Source organism: Genypterus blacodes, unplaced genomic scaffold (assembly GCF_046128005.1).
Source record: "Genypterus blacodes isolate CSIRO-AG114 ecotype Tasmania unplaced genomic scaffold, CSIRO-AGI_Gbla_v1 ptg000030l_1, whole genome shotgun sequence".
NCBI classification, from domain to species: domain Eukaryota; kingdom Metazoa; phylum Chordata; class Actinopteri; order Ophidiiformes; family Ophidiidae; genus Genypterus; species Genypterus blacodes.
The window spans coordinates 4302501-4315000 of record NW_027466843.1 but is presented as its reverse complement, the minus strand read 5'-3'; the positions used below and the strand labels follow the sequence as shown (position 1 = coordinate 4315000).

The 12500-nt window shown below is 42.6% G+C and overlaps 1 protein-coding gene across 1 annotated transcript in view; it reads right to left on the bottom strand.

The window, feature by feature from the left end:
- Positions 1-12500, bottom strand: part of rims1b (regulating synaptic membrane exocytosis 1b) — a 54034-nt gene that overhangs the window by 33547 nt on the left and 7987 nt on the right. The window contains exons 2-4 of the mRNA XM_076145217.1: positions 7060-7273; positions 3960-3971; positions 3535-3555 (exon numbers count right to left, since the gene is read on the bottom strand). Of these exons, the coding sequence (XP_076001332.1) occupies positions 3535-3555; positions 3960-3971; positions 7060-7273 (247 nt within the window). The remainder of the gene's footprint in view (positions 1-3534; positions 3556-3959; positions 3972-7059; positions 7274-12500) is intronic.

Here is a 12500-nt window from a genome sequence, read left to right as displayed (position 1 = left end):
AACTGCAACCAGAGGTAATGTGTTGTGCTTCAGACAGAGAAGCACGGCTGTAAATTCATACCGCTTTTCTGTTCATTTCTGATCTCAGCATTGGCAGACAAGACCAAGAACTCACTGACAGCTATATTTAGACGTCTAACAGCAGTTTATGGAAACTAACCAAGTATATTTACCTAAGCAGTCAACTTAAGTGCAAAAACTGAGTATTTTGCTTTTGAGCTATTTTTGCACCACTAAATATCAGAGGGAAGCACAATAGGTTTTTGTAATCTTGATTTTTAATTTGAATATGGTGACGATTGTGCCCATGACAATATATATGAATTTAAACACAAATGTAATGCTTTGGGTGAACATGTTTTATTTTCTGATTGGACATTAAAGTTTAGCAGTGGTAGACCTGATAGTGGCGCTGTATTTAACACTTTGACATTTAGGTTATTAGTTACAAGCTTCTGCTAAGAAACCAAATCTCATTGCGGTTACTCTTTGCTAGCCTGGCAACTACAAGCTAGCTTCATAGCAGCAGTCTATTTAGACTTTAAGTTCAATTGCACAATTCTGATAGTTATGAAATGCACTCTGTTGCTCTTGTTACATCTAACAAAAAGAAAGTAGGCCTACTGCCAGGTTGTAGCGGCAATGCTAGTTTGTAGTGGGCTAGGAATGCTAGAAAACTACTGTCAACCCTTGTTGAAGTGGCACAAAGTAGTTTAAGCTAAATGAGCGGCGAACACTTCAGAAGAGCCGAGGCTCGATAGAGAAAGAATCAGAATTGCGTATTACAGAGCGTGAGAGTGAGAGAGTGAGTTATAGCAACATTACAAAGCTCTTTGCTAACATTACAGTCTTGTCTTGGGTGTGCTGCTATTGGCTTGTAGTTGCAGTCTATTATTAGACGTATACAGTACACCATGACTGGAAAGTCACGGCTGGTAGCTCCACACAGGCTTGGCTTCAATGTCTGGTGATGGCAGGGCAGTACGCCCGCTGTTTGCTAGCCAAAGAAATGTATGCAAGGGCTTTCTGACAGAAAGGAGACAGACAGGGAAGATAGATGGCTGAGACGTAGACCGTGGGAGAGAAAGAGAGAGACAGAAGGGGCCATTATGGAAGAAGGTGTGTTGTGGGAGGAGAAGCAGAGGGTTAGTCATCATGAGGGCCAGATGTACGTACATGAAACACTCTGCGGCCTGATGAGTGTTGTTGTGCGTGTTAAATTAGCAGGTAATTAATGTCTAATTTACTAAGGTTGCAACTAAATGTTCGGACTGTAATGAAACATTCCCATGTTTTTCCCATAACCAAATTATTTTTTTGTAAAGCAGACTGCATCATATCTGCATCGCAAACCAGCACAAAAGGCTTAATACAGTACATCTGGCCCCGGTGTGTGTGTGTGTGTGTGTGTGCGCGTGTGTGTGCGTGAGAGTGTGTGTGCCTGTGTATCTATGCAACATGCATGCAGGCAGATGATTGTCTTTCCGAGTATTTTGTATGCATGTGCTTGACGTGTTACATTAAGGAGAGCATGAACTTATTTTATACATGCTGCTTGTGTGTGACCTAAACTCTACTTTACATAACATTACGATCATTTGGCAGACGCTTTTATCCAAAGCGACTTACATTACCACCCTTCGCAGAGGGGGGAGCAATTGAGGGTTCGGTGCCTTGCTCAGGGGCACCTCAGCAGGGGCTCGAACCGGCGACCCTCCGGTTCCCAAGCAGAAGCACTACCCACTGAGCCACTGCCTCACCCTACCACTTTACCATAAAGCACTCATCTCCCGAGGTTGCACAACCCTGTACATTTGCTACGTGACCTTTTAGACATTTTAACATAATCTGCATCTGAAGCCAGATTTCCATTAAAACACACAATGTAATGAACAATCAGGGCCAGATTCAGACTCATCAACAACATCATAAACTATTCAAAGCCTGCAGCACTGAGATCTAACCAATGTGTAGATGTAAATAGCAAACAAGTAATTGCAAAAGTGTACGTCCAGATCATGTAAAACTTAAAAAATTCCACATGGAGCATTTGGCCCGATCTCCAAAGATTTAAACGTTTCTGCACCACAGAACTCCGAATGTGACCAGGATGGTGGGGATGGAGGTACCAGAGCAAGCTATGTGTCTAGTGTAGTCTGTAAACCTGGAAAATGTTCTCTCCAATTAACCAGTTGAGAAGAGGAATCGCTACTTATTAGCTTCTTTGAAAATTGTTTGGGGATGACAGGCTTTGTGGCTCTGGATACAGTGATACAGGGAGAATCAGCAATGTCAACACCAAGCAGTTGTGCCTTCTTTGAGTGTGTCTGTGTGAGTGTGTGTGTGTGTGTGTGTGTGTGTGGGTGTGTGTGTGTGTGTGTGTGTGTGGGCAGGACAGGTCTGTTCTCCACTGGGAGGCAGTACTCCTCAACACAGCAGAAGGATTATCAGCGGTTTATTCAGTTTCTGGAAGCCATCTGGAGCTGACATTAAACACACATAAACAAACACTCAGCCATTAACAAGCAGCAGCAGCAGCAGCAGGACGACTCGACTGAAAGGACCACGGAATACACATCAGCTTATTCACACACTACAGAGCCAGCTTCACCTTTCCACAACACACTGAAAATCCTTTAAACCTGAAACTGCTGCCATCACAATGATATGATCTGTTTACCCACAATCCCAATATGTGCCCACTAGAAATACAAATATTACAGTGAAACATTATGCAAAGAAAGAAAGAAAGAAAGAAAGAAAGAAATAGAGGAAGAGAGGAAGAAAGGAAAGAAAGAAAGAAAGAAAGAAAGAAAGATGTAATTTGCCAATTTTTCTGGTATTTGCCCAGTTGTACCTCAATGTCTTCTGAATGTTACATACAACAACAATCTTTCCAGGAATGGTTAGCATTCCAAAGGTTCTTCCCTCGTCATCATTCCTTCATTATTTCTTTCTATTATACGGACTCAGTGTTACTACAGGTGTTTGGCACAGAAAGCAAACAGTTTGGAGTGACCAAGCATTAAGGGGAAGTGGTAAGTGGACACGTGGAACATAAAACCTGGGCCTGTCCCGTCTCCCCGTGGCAAGGCTGGTCTGCTCTTAAACATACAGGCAGGGAGAACATGCACATCCATCGTGTGCTTTCTTAGGCATGCCAGCTGAAATTCCAACCTTCTGCCCCCATGATTCACAAGTATTCCTATGGGATCCCCCCCTCCCCTACAACACAGCCATGCCCATAGCCAGAGGAAGAGGGGTCAGGAGGGGTCAGGATGGGTTAAAAACACCCCCACAGACAGCCTATATTATGGCTCATGCTTTGCGCTGCCCAACAGCTGATGTTCAGGGTCTGCATTCATCAACATTCTCAGAATCCCAGCACTGATGCAGGATCTCCAGCTTGCTGCCCTTGGACCTCTCACCCACAAAGATCCCTGTTCTGATACTGTGAATGAGCACAGACCCATATGTGGGAGGGAAACTAAAGTAGCAACCCATGCAGGAAATCCATCAGCCAGTAAGTCTTACCCTGTCCTTCACTATGAGACACTTTGCAGGGGGGAGGAGACAGACAATGGACACAGAGTTAGTCAGGTTTTACACTCTGGAGAACATCTTGAGGGCTTAAGAGTCCCACGTGGATCAAACCCAGAAACGTATGAATTATCAGCGACCCCTGTGTTGAGGTAAATCAGTAATCCATACATATTACACACGCTGACTCTGTTCCAATCTGACAGCTTGCTCACTTTCATCTGCCATTGCTTTTGTTTAGTTTTTGTTGGGTTTTTTTTCTACCTTTCTTCAGCAGTAAGAACGTGAATGAGGGAAGCAAATCGACAAGAACAGACAGGAGAGCTCCCATCTAGATTTGAACACAGCCAGCGGTTACAGTTTTGGTGACACAAACATCACACTCACAGTACAGAAAGAACACAAAAAAAGATGCTAACCACTTTGTCCTCCTTTGTGGCATGCAGTCCAGGTAGCAGTGAGAGTTGAGAAAAAGTGAGGGAGGAAGTGGAGGAAGAGAGGAAAGGAGAGAAAAAAATGAAAGTGTACAGATGCAGAGAGGGCAAATTTGTGAAAATGGGATTTGGACAGATTGTGGAAGAAGGAGGAGAAAATGAGGGAGGAAAAGGGAAAGAGGACGTGGTGCAAACATTTGTTAATCACATTCTGCAAAAACTGATACACATACTTCAATATCAATGACACAATCTGGGGCGAAGGGGACAACAGTATGTGAGCGTGTGTGAACATTGACACAGGTCAGGAATGTCACGGAAACATGCATGACCACACTTGGTGTGCGCTTAGTATGACCCACGACCTGTGACATCATCAGTATATGTACAGTAGATACAGCACAACTCCTACATACAAGAAGCTGGGACACCTAAAGCAACATGGAGCATTTCCTACTACAACTTAGACCTCCTATCACAGATGGGCCATTGTGACTATCATATCAATTCAAATATTGATTGGTATTATATTATAAACAAACCTATGAACTTCATCAATTTTATTTTATTTGTTATTTATATTTATGTAAAATGTGATTCTCATGAAAAGAGGAAAGCTTTATTGCCAGACCTGTGTTTGTTGTGATGCTTTCTGCAGAGTAGCAGCACTACACACCTCTGACACTTTACATTGAAGACTCATTAAAGGAGGTGTGGATGTTATAAGGGTTTCAACTTGTTGTCATGTGAAAATGAAAAAAATTTTATTCAAGGATCTCAAGGAAATTGTCTCATTGTTGCCATGTTTTGCTTAAAGGGGACAATATCAACTTTTTATACAACTCTGTTTAATAGTGTAGTATAGTAGAGTTTTTGTTGAACATTATTATTTCTCAGCTGTACAAATATAGTAAATTGAAAATAAGTCCTGAACTGCCCTCAAAGCTTTGTTTTTATTTATATATCATTTTCAGATAAGTTCTGTAATATATTGATGTCAACCACATGTTTACCCGCCTACACACCAAGTTAGACGGCCACACAAAACGCGAGGATATTGGGCAAGTGTCAGCAACTGTGTGTCTCAGTCTGTGTGTGCAGCTCAGGCCTGATGCACCCAGAGTGTTTTCACACAAGTCATACCTAAAGGGCTAAGTTTTCCCTCAGCATGCACAGGAAGGGAAGAAGTGGACCTCTAGGTAAAAAGCCAATTTTGTGCATGCAAGGCATTTTTATGTAGGAAAGCCTTTGTTCTTGTGCCTGCACCCCTTTAATATGGAAGCACTCAGTAAAGAATGTTAGGGTAGCCATGAATATGAAAGGGGTTTAAGTTGAAGTTTTTGATGTAAGACACAAATTTAGAATATGCCGTATGTCTGCGATATGTAATTTAAAGCCAAACGGCTCAGTAAGAGAAAACAGACTCTCTACTGAGGTCAAACAGGCAAAGACAGGAGAGGGTTGCTGTGTAATGAAACAACACTCACACTCTCCTAACCCTGTTATTCTGCTTGGCTGGACAGATGACTGGGACAAAGGCAAGGAGCTCCAAGACACACACACAACTGCTCACACACACATATATATATATACACACACACAGAAAAAGAAATAGACGACTGTGAACATGTTGTGCTCTTTTGTGCTTTGTAAAGATTTACGAGTGCAGAAATTCAGTTTGTGTTCTTATGTTGTGATTAAGCGATGCAAAAATATTAAGTACTATATTTGCTTTGTCAGAAAACATGAGAAGTCCAGAAATACTGTAGCTTTTACTGAAACTTGTTATTTATTGAATCTCCCAAGCAGTAAGTAGATAGCAATGGATTTGTTGTCTGTCCAAGAGCTAAATTTTAAATATGATTTTAGTCTTATCAGTTTATTTGACAGAAAACCAATAAAGTATATCAGTACGAACAATATTGGTTATATATAAATAAGTTTATTCAAGAAATACTAAATTATTTAGTTATAATAAATATTGTGCAAACTAAAAAATATATAAATACAAAATAAAAGCTTAAGTTAAAAGATATATACTGTAAATACATATGATTATATTTATTCAATTATAGTTCTACTCGTCTAGTCCTTTGCTACATTGTTTTTTGTTATTACATCTTATCTCTTTATTTCCATGCAACAACCTTCCTGCTGTGAAAGTTATTAATAGCTTTACCAACAGGGAGTCTATCTTCATCTTGTTCTATCGCTCGCCTTTGAGTTGTGCTTTCATTTGGTCTCAGTATGAGTCCAGGACCAGCTGGGCTGAGCGGATCCAGAACAGATTGGGGACCAGAAGGCCAAGGGTGGAGGGGCCATGGTCAGGTAAGACACACAGGAGGAGGGCCTCTCTTTTGGTTTGGATGGAGGCCCGCAGAATGGTTGGATGAAAGTGAGCTGAGCCTTCAAATAGCACACACGCACACTATGAATGGACGACATACTGTTGCATCCTTAGCAGGGAGGGGAATGATTTACTCAATATTTGTTTTTAGCATTGGCAGGAATGGACGCATATTAATATTGGCCCTATTAAGATGCTATTGATTGATTATCATGTTGTAGCTCAACACTATTACAGCTCTCTATTCTTTTCTTTGCAAATGACCAATGTACGTTTTTTATTTCTAGGCCACATATTGTTTGGATTTTATTTCCTCAGTGTGTTGAAGAAAGAAGTGTTCTAATCCCTTTTCTCCTTTTTTATTTTTTATTTTATTAATATATGTCCTTGTCCCTATTTTAGACATGCCACTGTTTGATGGCTGACTGTCACAGGAAACACAGGACAACACAGATGCTGTAAGTGATGTGTTCTCATGTTTCATGTGCATCAATTCACAAACCATTCTACATCGCCAGAGCCTTAGACTTAAATAAGCCTTGTGGGCTGATGATTGGTGCCAAGCCATTCTTCACAATACACTTTGGCTTTACCAAAGTGTTACCAGGAAGCATGAAAAGCAAATGTTAACACACACACACACAGAAGCTGGAAGACCAACTACTACAGCAACTACAGGAATGATGTGAGTGTGACAGGGGGAAAGAGAAAGAGGAGGTCAAGGTGGAAGTTCCTCACATTGTTGGATCGCAGGGAGACGCGCCCTCCACAGCGAGCGCAGAATTTGGTCTGGCAGTAGGAGCAAAGGTGGCCGCAGCCATCGGCAAACTTGGTCTTGCGGCAGATTCCACAGGTGGGTGCGTCGTCTTTCACCTGGGTCTGCTGACGCCGTGTCTCCGCCCCGATGCGACGCACCTCCTGTTTGTAGCTCTCAAACTGCTGGTGCAGTGTTCTGTGAGAGGAGAGGAGAGGAGAGGAGAGGAGAGGAGAGGAGAGGAGAGGAGCGGAGAGAGTTGAAGAGTGGCCATTAGTGGTGTTATTGTGCATTAGAGGTTCCGTCAAACTTTTTGCACTTCAATAAACTTTACCATTTGTCCTTTATGGACATTGACACATTCATCAAAATGAGAATGGATGATGTCTTGGAGGGATTTCTGAATAACAAAATAACTTTCAACATAAATAAATCTTGCTGAACAAAAAGCCATGTAATGCGTTTGCGTGTTTTCAGTTCCGGCTAAAAAGCAGCAATTAGGACTCCATTCAAAAGATGCAGCTCAACAAATCATACATGCAATTAAATGAAACTTCAGCTGAGTTCTGCTCTGGGCATCTCACAGCCTTTCCCCTCGCTGCTTCCCGGGATGCCTGTGATGGAAATAACCCGAGTGCGATTTGCAAATCAGGCCACGTGAAAACACCCACAAAGTTGTTTCAACAGAACTGTCAAAGGAATACTGCATTAGCATACTGGGGCTCTCATATAGGGGCCCCAGACACATTAATTACCTCACTGAGAGAAGAACAGACAGAGAGAGAGAGAGACAGAGAGAGAGATAGAGACAGGAGATGGCTTAATTCACAGCTTTGCTGCCAATTTGCCTATTTGTGGATGCAAACAAAATCTCAAGTTGAGTCCCTGGCAGCCAGCTCACTGACATTACAGTTGAAATTCATGAAGACGCTTGAGTGCGTTAGTACACTTGTGCATTGTGCTTATATTTTTAGAGGTGCAGCTGTTTTATATTTTACCCAGAACTATGAAGAGCAATTTTATCATCCTGCTGTTCCCTGAGATCAAACATTTCCACTTTTGGTGAGAGGACACTCGCCTCATTAGTACACCCTCTGCTGACTCATTTGTTCCTTTTAATGTAATAGCTGTGGTGTGAATTTCACCTTTTTCCTAGTGCCAATGTGTAAGAAAGCAACATTACCTGCGTCTATTGAAAGCAGACATGTTCTTCTGTCTGTCGGGCTCAACGACTGGATAGAAAACAGGTAGAGAACATAACAGCCGATCTGTCATCAGCAGGTCTTCACGGAAGAAATAATCAGACAGAAAGCAGTCCTCCAACATGACCCATCCAAACTCCACAAACAAAGGCTTGACTTTAAAATATTACTCTTGAGCTGGAAGATATGTCAGTGCTCCCAGAAAAACAAGAGAAACCGTGAACGTCCCGTTTCATATGACACCAAATCATCACTATCCAAGTCCAAGGAATGAGTTGCCGGTCCATAGCCAACTGTACACCGCCGTTCATGATGTAATCTCTTCAACAGAGTCTTTAGTCTGTGGCTCATAATGTCTGAGCGGAGACACCAGTGTGCCATCATACCTAGCAGGAACAGGGGGGGGACTTGACAGACGGGGACAAATCTTGGCCAATCAGACGGCACATGGAATGCTTGGAACAGGGACAATGTCTCCATGATGACACAACAACATACTCTGCAATAAGCACTGTAGGATGAGATTAACTGAGCACATGAGAACATTTTCAATAAAGGTAAACTTTCACATCAAGGGTACATCTGTTACATTCCGTACAGTTGCAGGGAGGCCTTTGCTCACTATCCTGGTGGCAGGCAGAAACAAGTTAACAAGTCCAAGAAACAGACGTATAAAAGGCATTTAAGGGTCTAAAATGGTGGTTAAGTAGGTCGCACAGTTCGCTGGAGAACAAACAAACTGGAGTCTCACTAACCAACATCTACTCAGAACATCTGGCTGGACAGAGGGGAATGGTGAGAACATGATGGGCAGAGGCAGGAAACTGAGGAGAGATGGTTTGTGGAATCTGGTCACTTTATCCATCAGCCAGGGTGATGCTTTGTCTATAGGGAATAGATTCTGTGATAAAGCAACGGAAACCTGAGTGTGTAATACTCCAAACAGAAACAGGAAAAGGTTTCAAGGGAACGAGTCTGCACATTGAAATCAGATCTTTCACTCTAAAAGGCTACAAACGGATCCATACATAACTCAAATGGGAAAAACAAAATGACACGGCCGCAGCGGCGACGTCATAAACATGACCTCTGACCCCATGAAGCCATCTATCCTACCAATGGGAATCCAGGAGCCGAGCCAAACCCAGGCACCATGGGAACAGCTGTCAGAAACAGAGGGTGCGCAGCCTGTTGTCATGGTAACGCAGTGGCGTCAAGCACCGGGTGTCAGCGGGTGCCGGTGCACCAGCTGTTCTTGTTCTTACAGAAACGCTCTCATCAGTCTTTGCATTGACAGCACAAGTGCTTCCACATTGGAGCAGAGACACACTGACAAAGCTGCACTTCAAAGGAACAGTTTGATAGACAAGCACATCACACAATTGCAATTTAAGTAACCAAGTGAGGATTTTACATGTCTGCACATCCGAACCAAACTGACAGCCACCCAACATCTGTGAAGTGTGTGATGTGATCACTTTGTTGTTTTGTTGTCAGTGTATAAGGGCTGTTGATTCCTGCTATAGTGGCTGTGATGTCTGCCTCTAAACTAAACATAGGACTGTACAAACCATTTTCACCTCCGTCACTATGTCACATGACACTAATACCACGGTAACCTGATCTCCATGTTTAGTTGGCTATGGGACTTACAGCTACTTCCTCCTGAGTTGACTCTTTGTGACACTAGTGAGAAGCCCTACCTGCAAAAACATTTGATTCTTATGCAGACACTGGACAGACAGTATGAGTGCATCTATCACTATCCAACAGTTTAAAGCTGAAATGTGCCTAAATGTCAGCCGTAATCCTGACACTGGACAATTATCAGCTTCTCCTGCTGCAGTCTGAGGAAGTTGAGCTACTAAACACCTTTCCAAAACCAACATGCTGTGAAATTATTCCATCTTTCTCTCTTTCTTCTTCTTCTTTCTGTTGTCTGTTTACTTAATCTATAACATGAATATGACCTCTTTTTTACCTTTAGGTTCATCTTTTCCTTCACTCGATTGTGTAACGTCATTACTAATTCCTCTTTGAAGACACAGGGAAAGGGTGTTGTGTAAGGAAATGTTCCCTGTGTTCACTCTAGTGTGTACTCATCGATTACATGCCTCAGCCTGCCGCCTCTCCAGAGGTCAACCACCATGCCTGGGATCACAGGTACTCATAGAGTGCTAAAGTACTCTCCCCTCAATCTCACTCCACACAGTGTTTGCCTTGTGTATAATAACTCACCACAGAAGTGAGAATTAAAATCTACCAGAGAGATCATAGCAACAATCCTTTCATTTAATCATTTGATGATGGAAATATTCAATAATCTACATTATCAGAATGTTTCTATACAGTAGAAAGTAATCTTGTTCAAATTGAATGTTTGGATATCATTTATACCTTTGCATTCACGTGCCGACAGCAGAATCTATATTCAGATGATAGATTAAGGATATTCCTTTAGAAACTGTATATAAAGAGAGCTGTGAAGCTGCACACACGCTGCTGAGGCTAAATAATGCTTTGTATTGTTTTTATCAACAGTGCATTGTACTACTACGCTTCATCCCGAAAGCCATTTATTCCTGTCAGATTTTCTTCAGACAAAACAGTGAGATGAGAGCGATCCTGGGCCCAATTCCCATCCTGGGATTCTCCTCTGTCTTTCTCTAAAGTCTGAATCATGCGGCGCCAACTTTCATCCCTCCCAGATGTAGACATCTGTGTGTGAATAAACTATGAATGATGTCGTCAATATGCCAGGCATGGATGCTCAACAATACAAGCAATAGCACTAATACACACACGCAGAGAACACACACTCTGCTAAATACTCGAATACTTTAAAAGAACTTGTGAAAGAATTCATTGGTACTGAACAACAACAGTACAGTGTACACCTACTCTTTCATAATTACCATACAGTTTCCACAGTCTCTACAGAAGTGCACCTTCATAAAAGTACTGTAGAGTTTTATTCTAATTATATGGGTCACTTCAATTTAATCACAGATCTATTTTTAGTTTTAACACCCTTGGCAAGTGTGAGCCAGAAGTTAATTTTAAACCAAAGCCCCTCATTTATTCTGTGTGAAACAGGCAAAGTGGTGACGGGGCTCACCACACACACACACACACAAGCATGCACACAGCTACCAGCAGTCAGATCAGCAGGGACAGCCAGTGAGGCACATGTGGGTTATTCCTGCTTCTGCTTTGTCAAAACAAGCTGCAATCAACACACGTGAGCACATACACTAATAATGGAGACCCTGACCCACAGATTGGCAACCACTGCATTTGAGGACTTGGAACTCCTGAAAATCTTCTTCCTGTCTCCACCCTCTTCATCTTCGTATTGGTGTGGATTCATTAATTAGCACTGCTATGAATACATCGCCAAAACGTGGAGAGGGGTGAGGAGAAAATTGTGTGTGTGTGTGTGTGTGTGAGAGAGAGGGAGAGAGAGAAAGAGAGGGGGAGAACAGAAAAGGAATGGCGGCACTATTTCTGTCCCATCAGCTGATTCACAGAGACTCTCTCTGTCCACGGAGACGCAAGAAGTTAGAAAACTAAACAATCGGAGTGTCTACCTCTTCATGACAGCCAGTAAGAGGAAGTGGTGAGCAGTTATGACTTTGCTCACCTCTCAATGCAACAAGAATATCTGTAACAAACTGACTTATTTCCCAATGTGGAGCTTTTATTGGTTTGTTGTTCAAAGAGCAAACTGAGCATGCAGGATCAATAGCAGCCAGCACTTCATGACGGCAGAGGTGAAGCTGTTCCAGGCACAAAAATAAACAAAACATGTCTGTTTCTGAGACCGGGGAGGACGAAAGACATGTTGACGCACACTGATAGACATGGGAAGAAGTGAGAAAGAGAGTGGAGGAGACAGACAGGAAGAAGAAAATCTAGAAACTAGAAGAGCGGATGCAGAGGTGAGGAGTGAGTGTATACTGTGTATCCCCTGAAGGTCTTCAAAACATGAAGAAGAGATGGATAGACAGGCAAATGTCTGTGGGGAGGAGGAGAGTAGGAGGAGGAGGAGGAGGAGGAGGAGGAGGCAGGGAGACGGCGTGATGAGGAATAGGCATGAACAAAGAGTGAACCAAGATGGAAACAAGCGTGGGCCAAAGACCATCAGAGGATTGAAGCCAGTGTATCCGGAGCTGCTCTATAAATACCACGTGAGGAGAGGAGAGGAGAGGAGAGGAGAGGAG